This window comes from Plecotus auritus (genome assembly GCF_963455305.1).
Source record: "Plecotus auritus genome assembly, chromosome: 10".
Taxonomy (NCBI): Eukaryota; Metazoa; Chordata; class Mammalia; order Chiroptera; family Vespertilionidae; genus Plecotus; species Plecotus auritus.
Window position 1 is genome coordinate 23,364,759 of NC_137785.1, and position 18,815 is coordinate 23,383,573.

Genomic DNA, 18,815 nt, shown 5'->3' on the forward strand with positions numbered 1-18,815 from the left:
TCTCCCCAAGCCCATCTGCACAGGTCTGTGTGTTGGCCTCACAGGGGGTGCAGGAAGCTGTAGACGAGGCAGGCAGAGGCCCAGACAGGCAGCAGGTACTCCGAGGAGAAGCTCTCCATTGACTGCACAGAATCAGCTGGGGGTCTTGTTAAAACGCAGATTCCTGTTCATCCCATCTTGAGAGGAGTGGAGAATCACATTTCTCACAAGCTCCAGGAGGCAGGTGCTGCTGGTCCCCGGGCCACCCTTAGAGTAGAGACCACCCACATGACCCCACACATTGTCAGCTAAGATGGCAGAGTATAAAAAATAGCCCTGTTCCAGAAAATGCAGGCCTAGGGAAGTCAGATCTTGAATTCAGATGTGACTGTTTATCCCTGGTACCCAAGGCTCAAAACCCTGTGTGAGGGTGTGTTAAAACACAGATTGTGGGGCCCCATCCCTAGCATTTCTGATTCAATGGGTCTGAGAATCGCCTTTTCTAACCAGCTCCCAGATGGTGTTGATGCTGCTGGGCTGGGGACCCCACTTTGAGAACCGCGGCCTCATGTTAAAAACATCTTCAATGCCAGAGCCTCACCCAATCAGCCCTTATCTGTGGGACACCAGATCCGCCCCACACTTTTTCTCCATGAAGTTTCTAACTGTGTCACTTCCTTGGGGCCCACTCTCTTCATACCTTTTCGGGCTCCGCACAACAGGTGGTCAATAAACGCTTGACCTGCAGTGTGGCCGGCCTCCCAGCATGCACCAGTGAGAAGGGAGCAGGATTTTGGCCGAGGAGCTCAGAGCTGGGCCATGTCTCTGGCCGTGTTTACACTGACTCTAGGGGAGCAGTGCTCATTGTGATCCAGTGCTCACCCAATCCCAAGGGGGTGCTGCACAGCTCACAGAGCAGGAACTGGGCTCAGGCAGGGGAAGCCAGTGGCTCAAAACGTCATCACTGGCGTCCTGGCCAGGTGGCTCGGTTGGTTGGAGCATCGTCTGTACACCAAAAGGTTGTGGGTCCAATCCCTGGTCAGAGTGCATATGGGAGCCAACTGATTGACGTTTCTCTCTCTCTTCCTTCCTCTCTCTAAAACAAAAGTAAAAAATCAATGAAAGAAAAGGTCATCACTGGCAAGTGACAGGACAGGGTTTTAGCCCTGGGTGGGTGTCATCCCAGCCTGCAATGCCATCCTGTCTCCCACACCATGCCCTGACCCTGACAGTGCCCTGGACAGGAAGGGCTGACAGAGTGAGTGAGTGAGTGAGTGAGTGAGAGAATAGATGGTGGGATGAGTACACAGACTCCAGAAAAGACAAAAGGAATATCACATACTTTCCCGGACAGGTTAATTTCCTGAGTCGGCTGTCACAAATTATTCTCACTGGTCTGGAGGCGAGAAGTCTGAAGCCCAGGTGTCAGCAGGGACACGCTCCCTCCAAAGGCTCTAGGGGAGGGACCTTCCTGTCTCCTCCAGCTTCTGGGGGTTCCACAGGTTTCTTAGCTCACTCAAACCTCTGCCTCTATCTTCAAGTGGCCTTCTTCCTGTGTCTGTACCCTTTCCTTTTCTTATACGGATAGTGGTGATTGGATTTAGGCTCCCTCAGATAGTCCAGGATGATCTCATCTCGACATCCTTAACTACACCTGCAAAGACCCTTTTTCTAAATAAGATCACATTCAGCCCTAGCTGGTTTGGCTCAGTGGATAGAGTGTCAGCCTGCAGACTGAAGGGTCCTGGGTTAGATTCTGTTTAAGAGCACATGCCTGGGTTGAGGGCTCGATCCCCAGGAGGGGGCGTGCAGGAGGCAGCAGATCAATGATTCTCTCTCATCATTGATATTTCTCTCTCTCTCTCCCCCTCTCCCTTCCTCTCTGAAATCAATACAAATATATTAAAAAAATAAATAAGATCACATTCACGGCTCTGGGGCACGAACGTAACTTTTAGGGGTCACCATTCAGCACACCATACCCCACAGATCTGGGGTCTGATTGTGCTCTCAACCATTCAGTCAGACAGTAATTCGACAAACACGGATTGATTGATTGAGCACCTACTGCATGCCAGGCCCTGGGGATTCAGAGGAGAGGGAGTGGACCACAAGACTCCAGGAGGGAGGGAAATCGGGAGGAGCTTCTTAGAGGAGGTGCCAAGAGGGAAGACATTGAGGGGGGGAGTGGCGAGTGCCTGTTCGCAGGCTCAGCCCAGGGAATGAGCCAATGCTCCTAGGAAGGCCGAGGTGTTCTGAGGTTGGGGTTCCTTGGGTGGAGACCCAGGTCAAGGCACCTGGGAAAGGACTTTCTTACTGCACCAGGGTCTGAGGCGGGCGTGGGGCATGGTAGGGAGGGAGAGGCTGTGGCAGCAGGTGGAGGCCTGCAGCAGCAAGGCTGGTATAGGCTCTCCCAGGCCTTCCAATGTAGCCCCACCTTCTACTTTCTCTCCCAAAACTGCCTCAAAGCAGAGAGAGCAGCGGCTGTGGCTTTGTACTCCTTAATCTCAGCTCCCGCACCTCCCTGTCCCTGCCTGGGTCCCTCATTAGCTGCCCATTAATGTGCATGACTTAGAAATTGGCCACTGGGCTGTGAAATTCCACTCAATGGGAAAACCTCTTAATTCTGAAGGGCTTTGATATGATCTCTCTGCCAGCATCCCAGGGCTGGGTGACCTTTTCGTAGCAGCAAAGAAGCGCCCTGTGGGGCCCATCTGCGTGGGCGGCAGGTGCTCCCGTGCACAGGAAGGCAGTGAGGTGGCATACGGGTGCCTTAGGATGAGGCAGGTGGTGGCTTAGCCCAGCGCCCGCCCACACTCAGGAGCCATCTTCCTTCTCCGGTGTCACCCTGAGGGGAGCAACTGTCATCAAGGGTTGTTCTCTCCGTCCCTCTTTTCCTACTCCTCAGAGTACGATGGGTCAGAGACAGGTTAGAAAGTTCCAGGAGAAAGTGACCTCAGCTTGTTTCCCAAGAAGTGGATAGAAAGTTCTGGAGACAGGTCTCAGGAGCCAGAGTGCCTGAGACTGAAGGGTGACCTCGTCACTCCCTGACTGTGACCGGGGCCTCGCTGGTCACCTGTGAAACGGGGTGGTAACACTGCTACCCTGCAAAGCTCATGGGAGGGTTCCATGAGAACGCTCATGACCCAGAAGTAGGCATGCCTATTAGCTGTTGTTGAAGCAAGGGCACATCACATTCCATTTCTGACACTTACGTGTTTTCCCTCTGCCCGATTCTGAGCCTCGAGAGCAGCGTTCTGACCCCTGGCCACACAAGAATGCCCAAAGACCTCTTTAACTGCCAATGCCGGACCCACCATCAGGGCTGCAGATGAAGTTGGTTGGGCAGGTGGGCTTCGAGTTTCTGTGAAGCTCCCGGGACATGCTAACGTGCTGTGCAGCACGGCAGTTCTGAGCAGGCAGGGGCCCTGTCTGACCCCGTCCCTGAGCTCGCAGTCCGCTCTTTTCCCTGCAGCTTTCTGTCCGGCCTGGCCCACTGAAGGCAGCTTAATAAAATGCTGTTGGAGTAAACCAGACGCTAAAGGGGTAAAGCCTCAAGGTCTTCAGATGACAGGAACTATGGACTTTTAAAGGCAACTCGATCTGTGGCCGTTAACCAGGAGGGACACAAGTCCTCCTGCGAGAGACATGTGACAGCTAAGGGACAGGGAAACCCAGCGTGGTCAGCTGAACAATGGCCCCTGAAGATGTCCTCGGCTGAATGGCATGGCAAACGGGACTTGGTAAATGAGAGCAAGTTAAGGATCCTGAGATGGGGCGAGTGTCCTGGATGATCCAAGTGGTCCTTAAAACAGGAATGTAGGAGAGGTCAGAGGTCAGAGAGGAGAAGGTGAAGTGATGACAAAAGCAGAGGTTGGAGTGATAATAAAGAAAGGGGTCGCCCTGGCTGGTTTGGCTCGGTGGATGGAGTGTCAGCCTGCAGACTGGGGCGTCCTGGGTTTGATTCCGGTCAAGGGTACATGCCCGGGGTTGTGGGCTTGATCCCCAGTGGGGGTCATGCAGGAGGCAGCCGATCAATGATTCTCTCTCATCATTGGTGTTTCTGTCTCTCCCTCTCCCTTCCTCTCTGGAGTCAATAAAAATATATATATATTAAAAAAAGAGAAAGAAAGGGGTCACAAGCCAAGGCATTTGGGAAGCCTCCAGAAGCTGGAAAAGGCAGGAAAACAGGTCTCCTTTGGAGCCTGCAGGGGGAGCATCCCTGCTGACACCTGATTTTAGCCCAAGGAGAATTTTTGGACTTCCCACCTCTAGAACTGTAGGAGAATCCATGTGTCATTTTATGCCATAAATTTGTGGTGATCTGTCTCAGGAGCAACTGGAAACAGACACACCAGCACCCTGAGCTCCCTACCCAGGGGACTCAACAGTAGGGGTCTCTTCTGCAGAGCCCAGTCTGGAGACTCCAGGTGAGACACGGCCCAGGGCATGGGCCTTGCCAAGTCCTGCTGTCCCCTCCCTATAAAGAGGGGCTGGTGCCAGAGCTATGACCTGAGTCCTGCTCTGGGTGAAAGAGGGTACTTGCACCTGGAAGGATAAGGCAGTGTCTTCAACGTTGCGATACTGACCTTCCTCCTGCTCACTGCATCCTGAGGACACTCCATGGAGGTTTCAGCGGCTGGAGAGGCAAAGTCATAGGCCTGGAGGAGGGCCAGCTCTGGGCACAGAGCCCCTGCAGGGGCATCACCTGGGTCCTGACCCCCAGGGAGCCTCTCCAGGTCTCCAAGCCCGGGGCTTCCATCTTGCCGGTTCACAGAATTCCCTGGGAAAACTTGGTGGCAAAATCCGTAGAACATAATATTCACCATTTTAAAATGGACATTCAGTACATTTGCAATGTTGTGCAACCACCACCACTATCCAGTTCCAAAAATCTTCATCTCTCCCAGAGGAAACCCATACCTGCAGCTATTCTCATCACCCCCTCCCCCAGCCCTGAGCAACCAGGTATGCCTGTCCTCATAGATGAGCTCATACACTGTGTGGTCTTTTGTGCCTGGCTCCTTGTACTTAGCATAATGTTTTTAAACTGGTCCATTTGACAGGTGAGCAGACACAGTGCAATGGTTGCTGGGCAGGTTCACCAATGGCAGGGACCATTCCCACTCCCTCAGGTTCCTCGAGCACAGGGCTTGTTCCTGTAAGAGCACAAGATGGACAAGTGCACGTACAGGGAAGGTCTCACACCTGCATGTCCCGGGCACTGGGTGGGGCTGAGGTGGTGCAGCACCTTCAAGCTCCTGCAGTCAGAGCCCCTCCTAACTTTCCAGGGAGAGAGAGCTTAGTGGTGAGTCCTGGGGCCCAACCTCACACCCGGCTCCTCTTGGTTCCCAGGGCCCCCATGGTCTATCTATGATTGCTATGGGTTGGTCACTTGTTTTTTGTTTTTTTTGAAGATATACTTGTTCACTAGGACAATGAGAGTACACGCCAGAAGAAAAGGTTCCCTGAAGCAGAGACTTGGCTTGGCCCAGGCCCACAGCCTTCAAGTACATCTGTCACCAAGATCTACCATTGACAGGGGCTGACATAACTGAGTGCTGGCGTGCCAGCATGTGACTGTAGGATGGCACAGGGCCTGATCAGTGAAGGCCCACGAGCAGGAAGTGGCCAGGCTGGAACTGGACCCAGGGCCACAGCTGCAGTTCAACACCTATGCCCTGCACGGTAACATCCTCTCTAGAACACTCCTCCCAGGTGGGCCAGGTACCCCATGGCAACCACCTGACAAGGCCTTTCTCCTTGGACAGCGCTCCCATGACTCTACTCTGTCCCAAGACCCCCTGTCCAGCCATCCTCCCAATGTGTCACTGTCCCTAAAATGAGGCAGACACGGACGTCATGCAGATGCCAGCAGGAGGGACAGAGGTGAGCACTCAGGCTTTGTGCCAATCCTGCCTTCACTGCTCACTGTGGATTCTGGAAGGTACTGAGCCCAGCTGCCGCTTCCTCTGTGAATGGGGCCAGTGATGCCTACTCGCCCATGTTGGCGCACAGGTGAAATTAGTGCACATACTACACGTAGCAGTGAGTCTGGCTCCCAGCTCCTAACAGTACCAGACAGGGAAGGAGCCGCCTTCGTTTCTGTTACTCCTCTATTAACACAGCCTCTTTGGCAGGCACATCACACTGCTGCCCGTTCCAGGCACCTTTTCTCTGCCCCAGGGCTTCGACACTGCACAGAGCTGCTCTTTATTCAAAGACCAACCAGCCTTTACGCATTGCTACTGAACTTCACCCTGTTAGATTATCCCTCATGCAGGTTCTCTTCTTGGAGCTGCAGTAACCACAGGTCCCTAAAAATCTTGCTATCTTAACAACACCCTTCTGTTCTTGACTTAGCCTTACTGTCTGGGTGTCTGTGCTTGTCCTTATCTGTCTTCTCCTGTCCCAACTACATGACCCTACAAATGTGCACCGGGACAAATACGCCATGAGTGTGCTTGCTCCTGGGGTTGGCAGGGCCACCTCATCTAAAGAGCAGGACCCGTCTCTGCAGTGAGCGAGTAGAGCAGTGAGCAGCCTCGGCTCAGGGAAGCGGGGAGGCAGGAGAGCCAGTCCCGAAGGCAAGTGACACATGTAGACATACACCTCGGGCAGGAACAGGGGACACCCCGGGTCCAAGCACCATCATTTGGAGGTGAGGCATCCAAGTTCGAGAGGGACTGGTGAGCCGGAGGCTACAGCCAGCAGGGACTACGAACTCAGTGCTGCATGGGACTAGAACTTCATTCCACAGTCACCCCGCTACTGTGTTTGGATAACTGTACGACAGAGATGGAGAAGCTTTGCCTACTTTACACAAAACTTTCTCTAATTCAATCATTTGCCAACATTAAAACGGGAGGTTTCACAGATTTCAGGCTTCTCTAGAAAACTTAAGATGTGCTGTCCCTGAGACAGGGCCTGGGCGCTCCAGCCTGTACCAACCCTGCAACCTGCTGTTTTACTCTGGGGCCATGTCCTCATTCCCCTGTGGGACAAGGATGGGCCATGACCCTGGCTGAGGAGGGTAAGCAGGGGGACCAGAAGGCTCCATAGCAAATAGTGTGCAAGCCCTAGTTTTGATACATGGGAGCGACACTCAGATCCACAGCCCATCTCTAAGGGCAGCACGCTGTAGTTCTCAGGGGTGTTTGGAATGGAAAAGCTTTGTGGGCCCTCAGCAATTTCTCCAAAGCCTCAAACCAATAGCAGCCACAGAGTGCACTTAAAAGTGCAAGGTCACCAACATGACCTGCTGAGGAGAACCCATTACAGGAGCTGAGCCTTAATAGTTGCTCCCTCATCCCTGGGCCTTTTTCTCCCCAGAACTTCATCAGCACCTTGATCCCACATGGCCTCTACCACCTCCTTTCCAGTCAGTCCATCCTCACCTGTGATATGAAGGCTGATGTTCAGCCAGTCGACATAAAGACTGGTCAGGCAGGGGTTAAAAAGAGGTTGCCTTAGACTGGTTTCTTAGAAATGCCACCTAGTAGATAAAATGGACTTCATCAAAATGAAAAAAATTTTATGCCTCAAATGATACCATCAGGAACGTAAACAAAACAGACAGAATGAGAGAAAAGACTTGCAGTCATGTGTCTTTGGTAAGAGATTTGTATCTAGAAAATATAAAGAACTCTTACAAGTCACTAATAAAAGAGCAGCCCAATAAAAGAATGGGTAAACGCTCTGAATACACATTTCTCCAAAGAAGATATACAAATGGCCAGGAAGCACATGAAAAGTTGCTCAACATCATTAGTCTTTAGAAAAATGCCAATCAAAACCACAATGAGATACCACTTCACACCACTAAGATGGCTAGAATTAAAAAAGATGGACAGTAACAAGTGTTGGTGAGGATGTGGAGAAACTGGAATCTTCATCCACACTGGTAAAAATGTAAAAAGAGGCAGCCACTTTGGAAACAAAGAGTTCGGCAATTCCTCAGAAACACAGACACAGGAGCTATATGATTTTACTCCTAGGTATCTACCTAACAAAAATGAAAACCTATGTCCACACAAAAACTTGTACACAAATGCTCAGAGAAAGCGTTACTCACAATAGCCAAAAAGTGGAAAAACTCAAATGTCCATCAACTGAGAAATGGATAAACAAAACAAGGTCTATCCATTCAATGGAGTATTATTCCACCATAAAAAGGAACAAAGTATTGACTTGCTCTCATGAGTCTTAAAAACATGCTAAGTGAAAGAAGCCAGTCACAAAAGCTGTATGTTGTATGGTTCCATTTATATGCAATGTTCAGAATAGGCAAGTCCATAGACAGCAAATTGGTGGTTGCCATAGGCTTTGGGGGAGGGAATAGAGGTTGACTGCTAACAGGGTTTCTTTTGGGAGTGATGAAAATGTTCTAGAATTATGGGGGTGATGGGTGCATGACCTTGTGAATATACTAAAAACTACCGAATTGTATGTACACTTTAAAGAGGAGATTTTTATAGTACGTGAATTACATTCAACAAAAATTAACAGGCTAATCACCCAAGAGAAATGGGACAGGAGAAAACAGAGCCTGTGACACAATCCCTTTTAGCTTCATACAGGTAATGCATATTTATTGAAAATTTTCTTCACCGACAATGGTGAAATCAAGACCCCAAATTACAAAACATGATGGCAGTTGAGACTTATAAAAATAAAGCGAAGGTCTATGTTTCACAGATCTGTGCAATTGCCTTCAAATCTCAGTCTGTCCTTTCATCAAAAAGGAGATCACGGAATCTGTGTTATTCCTCATGATGGAATAGTAAAAAACTGCATTCCGTTGACAAAAAAAAAATAGCTTTGCTTCCAAATAGCACAAGTCTTTAAAGTGACTTTTCCCCAACAATAAATATAGAAAATAGCCGTAATGAGCAAATCTTAGCTTGGTCAGAGTTGTGTCGTTGTTTAACAGTATATCCTCCCTCTCGGGCTGGAGACCCCGGACCGCCTTTAATGTCCTCCAAGTCTTTGGTGCATGCAGCGGCTGGATGAAGTCCACCTGAGGCTGATCCACAGAATCCCTCCTGAGGGACCCTGGCCCTGGGACACATTGAGATGTACACGAGCCTCCATGCATCACAAGGGGAAGCCTTTTTAGAACAGCCTCTCGGACCCTTGCAGCTGAAGACTAAGGCCCTGTAAGCAGGCGGCTCCTCTAGAAATATCCCAGCTCTGCCTGCCCACCAAGACTGTCAGGAAAGGCTCTCTCTGGCTCTCACAGTCAGTAGTCTGACGTCGTCACACAGAAGGGGTCTTGGGTGGATGAACCTGCTGCATGAGCTGTGGGCGCTTCACCCTGGGTTTCCTCCGCTTCGGCCTGCTTTTGGCCTTGTTGATTTGTACCACAAAGAAGGCCAGGACCACCATGGCTCCCAGGAAGGCAAAGACAGGAATGGTCTGGCCCACCTCCTGATTGTAGCGGCCAGGCATGATCCCTGTAAGGGGACAGCGGTGAATGATCAGTAACACCACAGCCTCTTCTCCCAGGAGAGGCAGGCTCATCAGGAACAAAATGCTAACTAATTTCATTAGCTGGGCTTGCAGGGCAAACATAATTTTTAAACCTTAGCTAAAGTAACCCAGGGAATTAGTAGAGAATGAATCAAAGCAACCTGCAGGTGCGTTCTCAGATTGGCAGCTTCTAAGTGTGGGTGTGGGTGTGCGTGTGCATGCCTATGGGGGAGGGGGGTACAGGGAGGTCTGTGCTCACCTCAGACAGAGACCAGAACTGTCCTTTCTCCTGTCACAGACACTCTATAATAGGGCTGCCCAGAGCTGCTTTTTGTTCAAAAACAATGGAAGATGGATAAGTATGGATGCTGGGGAGGAGAGAGGGTGCTTCCTTCCTAGCTGAGTGGAAGGAAGAGAGAGGAGGCCAGGCAGGAAGTTAAAGATGGCTGGCTGTGTGTGCCCCAGCCTCCTGGGAAAGCCTTGCATAGTTGGGACACGTGGTCAGAAACTAAGAGTGGCCACTGGAGAACCCTCGCTTTATAGTTAGAATGACTCTGTAACTCAGGAATGCTGGGGTTCAAAATGACAGTCTTCAGTGCATCCCAGGACCTGCAGGCAAGGCCCTCCGAGGCTTGGCATCACCCACAAAGCTCCCAGAGTTGAACTGAATGGGCTGTGGTGCCCCTTTCGGATCCCCTGAATTTCTGGCCAATTCCTGGAACCAGAAGAAACCCCACGTGGGAGATGTAAACCCTTGGAGGAGCACAGGCGTTTCCAGAGCGAGAGCGCCGCCTGCTCACTGCGGAAGTGACTTGGTACCAACTGTCCCAGGTAAGGGAGAACCTGTTCCAGACAGACCAGTCAGGCCAAAGCCATTATCTGGAGTGGGTACACTGGATGTCACTTAGGGTGAAGGGACAAAATCAGATCAGACCCAGTGAGGTCTGACCCACGTGGAGTAGGGCAGAGAGTTGGTAGAGACCTCTGGGCTGAGGGCTCAGGGCCCAGGGTGGATATAGCCGCTGGCTTGGACAAAAAAACCAGCTGATGACAGGCATCCCCTGCAGTATATTTTGTTTGTAGAACCTAAATAAGAATCTGCAAGTTACTCTGTTGGAAAAATTTCAAGTGTAATACTGAACTATCATAAAAGAAATTCAAATCTGAAAATCCATGAAGAGTTTTCTGAGAGAGAGGATAGTGTGCTACTTTCTTAGGCCTGCTTATGGCCTTATTGATTTGTACCACCATAGCTTTCAAGAAGGCAAAGACGGGAGCCATCCACCCCACCGCCTGGAGAGAGAGCCTTTGGACAACTGCAATGTGACTTAGCACAGTAAGGAAGCACCTGAGAACTGACCTCCAGGAATGTCCCAGGCACCACTTTCTCCGGGAGACAAGGGCCTCACTTGAGGGCGATTCGATCGAAAGTTGGGTAATACCACTTTGTCCAGGTCGATGGAGAGTAGCTTCTGATGTTTCCAAAGATTACTTTAGGAAAATGGATTAAAACAAAATAAAAATAAGCAACTGTACTACCCTAGGAAGCTTACCCAATACCTAAGAAACAAAAAGTGATTTAAAGAGAAATTTGAAATGATGTCCATCTACATCAACCTCAATGCAACTGTGTAACAGCTGTAGAGACAACTTCCAGGTTGAGACAGAAATGTCAAAATCAAGTCCATACCCATGAGGTTTTCATATCTGAGCAGGGAGCGTTTCTGCTGGGTTTATAACACTGCAGCCTGGGAAATTTAGAGCACTGGGAGAGGAAGCACCATGTTAACCTCTGAAAGGTGCTCGTAGCGGGCAGGAGCTAAACCAGGGCTTCGTGGCCACAGACAGGACTACAGGCACCTGAAGGTCTCTGCCACGAGACACTGAAGGCGAGAGCTATTTTCAGATGAATGCAAACCAACGCAGCAAAGGTGGCTACACTGGTGCCGGAGCCAGACTCTGTTTCTCCTTTCAAGGGCACCATCATCAGGAGGGAGAATAAGGCAGACACAGGAACCCAGGAGTTGAGAAAGGCTAATGGGGAGAGCATCTGCCTTGCCCCTGGACCAGGACAGTGAGGAAAGGAAACACGAGCTGTGAAATGTGCTGGATTCGTTACAGCAGCGCTACTATTAATTCTGAGATCAGAAGGACTTGTTCAGGCCAATATAACTTAGACCTGAAGCACAGAGAGGCTGACATGCTGCCAAGAGCAGTAGAGAGCTTGGGAGGACACCCAGATATAAGAGCAAAGAGTGCAAACAGAAAAATGTGAAGACTGTTCTGGCCAAAGTGAGGGACAGAATGAAATATGTTCGCGAATTATGAATTCCTACTTTTCTGCTTATTCATTCCCTTACTTTGGCCAAGTAAAAGCAAAGGTGTTCAGTTCTATCAGCAATCAAGGTGAGGTCAGCAGAAGCTGCAGACACTAGGTCTGTGGAGAGGGTTTCTGTACAGGAAAGAGATAAACTACTATCGTGTACTTCCACCTGGGTGCCTGCCTGAAAAATGCCAATGAGTATTACAACCTTTCTATTTTGTATGATATAAATTTTCACTTCAGGCTCAATCAGTCTGAAAATTAAACTGACAGTGTTAAATTATAGAATCAATGACATTTAAGCTTTATGACTCTGTAGCTGAATATATACGGAGCTGCATTTTAATTCTCACTGGTGATATCCTGTTCTGGAATTTAATTATCTGGTGATGGCACTTTATAGTTATGCAACTGTGGTAACAGTACACGACGCTACCATTGAGAATTTTACAGTGTTCTGATGGAGGGAGCTCCCAGTGGGTGTGACACGCATGCCACTGCTCTAAGAACCCCTATGCTCAGCAAAGACACGGAGAAAAAGAGCTTATGTTTCAGAGATGGACCTGAAACAGGCACTCGGCATTGACGATGGACACTGGGCCTTTCCAAGGGCTCTGGGCAGCTGTCTGACATTATCCAAATCTCTTCAGAGACTCAATGCAGGTCTAGGTCTCTGAGGACTGAGATTAATATTCAACAAGATTTGAAATGTGAGCTAAAGGTGAAGCCTTGTGAGTGTGTGAGGAAGGAATTCCTGAGCGAGAAGGTGAAAATCACATTCTAGGAGCTGCACATTATTGGCACCTTTGATGGGCCAGGTTGGCGTTGATGGATGGGCAGAGACTAAGGATGTTGTTATCCGTTTCTCAGAGCCCTGACCAGCATCGTGAAGAATAATTGAGTTTTGGGAACTTTAGCTGACAACAACTGTCCAATGAGTATGAATAGCTGATCACAGCTGGAATTAAAGTCTGGTCAGAATGATAGATAATGGTGCGTTATAAATAGATGACATGTAAAAATGGAATCTTTTCAGAAAATTTTAAATGACGGGGTGCTAACAAGAATGGAAAAGTACCAGTAATTACAGCTTCAGAAGGAAAACTGCTGATGGGAACACAAGGTGATGATGCTATCATCCCACTGTTTTCTATGGAGCACGCTTAACAAGGACATATGGTCAGTGAGTGCTGAACCGTGCTGCTGCTCATGACAGCAGGAGAGCAGAGGCGGCTCCGAGGCCTTGTACAGGCCTCCTCCTTTTGGTAGCTTGAAGCATAGATGGTGGTCCTCTGTCCCCTGCCACATGCCCCCTGGCCACACCGACATCTGTATACACCGAGACCCAAGCAAAGTAGGCAGCCTGGTGGGTGAGAGAAGGCAGAAGCCTCCCTAGAGGGAGAAGCTGCCTGAAGGGTGTGGGGGAGCTCCAGCCGCCAATGTGCGTGCGGTGTGCTGCCTGTCAGGGGAAGACCGTTTCTCACAGCACCACTCAAAGGAGAGGGAGGGGGAGGACTACCCCATGTTCTATGCCCGGGACATGGGCCCCTGTTTCACTATGCCAGGATCCTCAGTCAGGAAAAGCCCCATTCTCGTTGACAGAGCAAGATACTGTCCATGGATAACTCAAACTGGCTTCCAAAAAGAAATGACGCAAGGTCAAGTTCGACAGTAAGATAGAGAAGCAGGCAGATCAATGTGCACCACACACAGAAGTGTACCCACAATGACCCTGTTGTGGTAGGAGGTCACTTTACCAGGCACAGGGAGAACGGCACAGATGCACATTCAGCCAAGCTACAACCAAGGACCGGATCTACCATAAGCAGTCCCAGTCCCTTGGGCATGACAAAAGAAAGGACGCGTCTGTATTTCAGAATCAACATTGCAAATAGGGAGGACTCAACCCCTGAACCCCAGACCCAGAGCTTCTGTTCAAGTTAAATCACTATCGGATCACAGCTTTTAGAGCAAGAATCGACCAAACCTAAGGAAATGCTAATTACCCAAAGTACTTCTTTATGCAGAATACCACCAGAGAGCACAATTCTAAAGGTCACTAATTTAAATAACTACCACAAAGCAACAAGCTAGAAGATTTGACAAAAATGCCAGTAAAATTCCATTCTCTTATTTTAATAAAGGTAATGAATCACAAATCCTGCAGAAGGGGTGGAAAAGCACAAGAAGACACTAACCTGGGAGCTGTCTCATTTAAAGGCTGTGGCTTGGCCCACGACAGGTGTGGGCAGGCGGGCAGAGCACGAGGCTCCGGGCCTCCCAAACGGGCCTCCAGGACCTTGGAATACCGGTGCAGGTGGTTCCCTAGGTGGCGTCAAAGGACAGCAGGAACCGATCGATGTTATGAAAATGCCAGGGGAAAAATGAAGCTTCATTACTTATCTGTCTGCTTTCCTGCCAACGTGCCCACTGTGTGCTCTGTTAACCTGTCTTCCAGGTGCTTCAGAAATAAGACCTGACTGGGGCCACCCGGTGATGTGTGCTTTGCTGAAGGTGAGTAAACAGAACAGCCATTCGCTTTAAAGTGGTCACGCGGTACGCCTGCAGTGGCTGAGCAACCTTCACTAACTGTAATTACATGTACCAGGCTATACTTGAGGAATCTAACCAACAGATACTCTTCATAGAAAACTCTTTCTCTTTTGAAGTATTTAATTTTCAGGCCAAAAAAATCTGTATCTTCAAAGTTCAAACTACTTTTATCTGTGCTGTCCAATACTGTAGCCACTGGCCATATATGGCTATTGAGCAACCGAAATGGGGTGTCACATATTTAAATAATACTGTGGTGTACTAGGCTAAAGTATTTTATTAAAGTGAGTTTCACCTGTTTCCTTTTACCTTTTTAATGTGGCCCCTGGGAAATTCAGAATTACGCCTGTGGCTCACACTGCACTTCTGTGGACAGCGCTGCGAGGATCACAACATTCGGGCCACGAGAGCACGCAGATCAGCCCTGCCTGCTGTACACCACGCGGGCGAGGCCGCAGGTCCCACGGAACCTTCTCTTCAGGCTCCACTGCATAACCACTGGTGGCCTCGAGCAGTTACTTGAATTCCCTCAGCTCCTGTTTCTTCATTGGTGAACTGGAAAGAATACTATCTATTTTCACAGGGTTCTGAGAGGACCCAGTGAGGGAATCTATAAAGCACCCCAGGCCCGGTGCCTGCTACCTAGTGAGAGCTCAAAAACACTGGCTATTACCTGATTGGCGTGGCTCAGTGGTTGACTGTCAACCTATGAACCAGGAGGTCACGGTTCGATTACTGGTTAGGACACATGCCCGGGTTGTGGGCTCAATCCCCAGTGTGGGGTGTGTAGGAGGCAGCTAATCAATGATTCTCTCTCATCATTGATGTTTCTCTCTTTCCTCCCATCCTCTCTGAAATCAATAAAAAACAAAACAAAACAAAAAAACGTTGGCTGTTCCTCCCTGGGGTGGAGCCAGGATCTTTGTCTGTGAGAGTGGGATGATAAACATCAACTTGGAGCACTGTGAGGACCCAGGAGTGAGCATGGGAAAGCACATGGCACCTGAGGGCCTCAGTCCATGTCCCTTCTGTTCACAGGAGAATGACCCTGTCTGCAGGTTAGAGCCACTGGCCCCTACTCTGTCCACAGTTGTTAAGAAAAACCACCAGAGGCACCCCTAACTGGCTCCATTTTCTGGCAGGCATGACTATTTCCTGAAACAGCCTGAGCCAAGCTTCACCCAATCCCCCCGCACTGAGCACCTGTCAGCCCACTCACCTTCCATCCTCTCTGGAGGGGTCGAGCCCGCCCCGCTGGGAGGGCGCTGCCGGTTCCCAGAATGACTGAGGCTGGGAGGTGTCACCCCATACGACGTGTACTGAAGGAGCGCATCCAGAAGCCAAAAGCAGTCTGTGGGTTCAATAAGCATACTGCTTAGGAATTAGATTTTTTTAAAAAGGAATTTCTACAGGAAAATAAAAGTCCCCAAAATGAGGGGGTGGGGAATGAGATGGGAGAAGATTAGATCAGAATAAGCCTTATACTTGAGAAACGTGCATTGTCCACAGTCAGCGCCAGCCACAGAGGACAGCAAAAAACACGACCTGGCGTGGGCTTCACGCCCTGCCCCAGGGCTCGGGCAGGGCAGCAACAACAGGCACTGGCTGGACAAACTGTTAGAGCACCACTGGGCTTTGGGCCCTCACAACGAGGACAGAACACAGCTCATTCAGGGATGGCGAGACCACATGACACCCACTGAGAGAAGAACCACCCACAGTCCAGGCTCCAGGCAAGAAGAGAGGAGAGTAGGGTGCTGCCTGAGGCTGTCCTGGGGGAAGGACCCTGATTGTGAGGGCAGAGCCAGGACCACCTGTGCACTCCACAGGGACGTGGCTTTAGAGACTGCACTATGAGTCAGTGGGCCCAAACCACCAAGTTTAAGATCAGAAAATGCTCAGTGATTCTGGGAGACACCACAGGGAGTCTAGGTGCTGGGCTGTGACCAACACTCCCATCAGAGCCATGTGGATGGCCCCTGTCTATCTGGAGACTGAGACACTGCTGTCTCTACTCCTGGGATCACCACTTCAGCACTGTACTCCCCACAGTGGCCACTCCAAATCCCATCAACACCAGCTTGACCAGACAAGACTCACAAGATGACCCACCCAGGAAGCACTTCTCCCACTGAGAGCACCTCTGGTGGAGTGCTCAAAGCCCTGAGGGTCCTCTACACTCCCTTCTGAAGTTTAAAGACCAGGACAGTTCTCCCAGGCATTGAAAATTTTAATAGAGTCATACCAGGAGACTTCAGGTCTTAAAAAAGATCTCTGTGGAAATAAAACATTAATCTTCTTTTAACTGTGACTCTAATCTTCATTTTTTATTTTTAACAAGACCAATCTGATACTAAGGATTTATATAAAATGCTAAGAATTTAGTCAACTTCAATTTTAAGTCAGAGGAGAAGTGCACCATACAACTCCCAATTCATGCCCTCGTGGCCTCATTCTTAACGGCTAAGCCTGTTCACTGTTCGCCAGTGTGACAGTGTAACTCCTCACCCTCCCCTCCGCCCAGTTCTCCAGTTAGAAGATTAGGTTTTAATCTCGGTTTTGTCATCATCCCACCAGGCAAAAAGATATAACATTTTCACCATTTCACTTCCTCCTTTACAAAAAGAGAAAAATAAACCGTGTTCAAGCTCGAAACCCCAAAATTTGGAGGATGCATAGAGAGATGCTAAAAAAGAGGAGGGTTACTAAGGATTACTCCCTGCCTCTCTGCCCTCAAACCACATTCCTGCTAATGAACCCAACACTCCCCACTGGTGACCTGGTTTGGAGGTGGGTCCAATCCAAGAAGGGCACCTGCATGGCAGTGCCATTAACGTACAGACCCCAGAGGGGGAGCCAGTAGGGCAGGCCAGGTAAGCCAACAAAGGGTCTCTCCACTGAAATTCAGTGGTCTTGGCACCTACTGGACTCAGGACAATGGACATGGAGGGGAAGGCAGTGGAGGCAGTAAATGAATGTCATTTTGCTTATTAAATGCACCCAGACTTATATACTTACTAGAGGCCTGTCTGGTGCATGAAATTCGTGCACTTGGGGGGGGGGGGGTTGTCCCTCAGCCCGGCCTGCACCCTCTCCAATCTGGGACCCCTCGGGGGATGTCCAATTGCCGATTTAGGGATCGGGCCTAAACCGGCAATCGGACATACCTCTCACAATCCGGGACTGCTGGCTCCCAACCACTCGCCTGCCTGCCTGCCTGCCTGCCTGATTGCCCCTAACCACTTCTGCCTGCCAGCCTGATCAAACCCTAACCACTCCCCTGCTGGCCTGATCGACGCCTAATGGTTCCCCTGCTGGCCCGATTGCCCCCAACTGCCCTCCCCTGTGGGCCTGGTTGCCCCCAACTGCTGTCCCCTGCAGGCCTAGTCCCCCTCAACTGCCCTCCCCTGCAGGCCCGTTGCCCCCAACTGCCCTCCCCTGCTGGCCTGGTTGCCCCTAACTGCCCTCTCTCCTCTGCAGGCCCGGTTGCCCCCAACTGCCCTCCCCTGCTGGCCTGGTCACCCCTAACTGCCCTCCCCTGCCAGCCATTTTGTGGCAGCCATCTTGTGTGAGGGCATGATGGTCAATTTGCATATTACCTCTTTATTATATAGGATTAAAATAGTCCAAGCAATCAAAGCAGCAGGAACTTCCCTAACTACACCTCTCATGAGCAGGTTTCTGTTAATTTAGCAGCATCTCATCCATGCTTTTCCAGGGACAAGGAGGAGAAAGGATTTGAATATCAAAGTCATGAAGCACAATCTACTTTTCAGCCACACCACCAATTCTCACCCTTCTGTCGGTGACTGTCATCTAAGCAATTGGAATCTCCGTACAAGACAATCCGGCCTCCGCCCTCAACTGGAATCTGATAAAGCCCCAAAATGGGGACATTTTCAACAACTGCTGTTTCCTGCTTTAAAACCTCCAATCCTGAAACACAACAAAAACAGCAATGAAAAAATTTATTGAGGAATAAATTATTTTCCAGTTGCCACTTAACTTGACATGTGACAAAGAAATCACAGCAAAACCCACTCTTCCATCACAGCAGTGCAAACTTTCAGCATAGAAAAACAAGGCCTCAAGTGCCACTAATTTGGGTTTTAGCAAATTTCACTTATATGTGTATATATGCAGGATGTTCCCAAAAATGTATACACATTTTGAATAATTATTAATTCCAATGAGTTAAATCTGAAAAGAAACATTGGAATTAATAATTATTCAAAGTGTGTATACATTTTTGGGGACACCCTATATATCTATATCCATCCTCTTTCATTTTCACTTGAAATGGTGGTAATAGTATTTCTAATTTTAAAGGTTTCACTTTTCCTTTTTTTATTAAAAGCACAAACTTTTGTCCTGTCTTATCCTGCTGAAAGGCTTATGTACTTGGACCACATCCACTTGGGGCAGCTGGCCAGGCAGTTATAGATACATCTACAGACATTGTCAGATACTGATGTCCAGTTTCATGTCT

General features: G+C 49.5%; 1 protein-coding gene across 4 annotated transcripts in view; it reads right to left on the reverse strand.

Annotated features, from left to right (window-relative positions):
- Window positions 1-8,224: 8,224 nt before the first annotated feature.
- Window positions 8,225-18,815, reverse strand: part of MBTPS1 (membrane bound transcription factor peptidase, site 1) — a 65,509-nt gene continuing 54,918 nt past the window's right edge. For 2 of the 4 annotated variants that reach the window (XM_080643680.1, XM_080643679.1), the window contains 5 exons: window positions 18,122-18,262; window positions 15,546-15,677; window positions 13,972-14,098; window positions 10,811-10,941; window positions 8,225-9,434 (listed from right to left, as the gene is read on the reverse strand). In XM_080643680.1, the coding sequence (XP_080499806.1) occupies window positions 9,238-9,434; window positions 10,811-10,941; window positions 13,972-14,098; window positions 15,546-15,677; window positions 18,122-18,262 (728 nt within the window). In that variant the 3' untranslated portion in view covers window positions 8,225-9,237. Of the gene's footprint in view, window positions 9,435-10,810; window positions 10,942-13,971; window positions 14,099-14,635; window positions 14,882-15,545; window positions 15,678-18,121; window positions 18,263-18,815 lie in introns of all 4 variants that reach the window. The other 2 variants (XR_013959159.1, XM_080643681.1) reach the window with 2 other exon arrangements.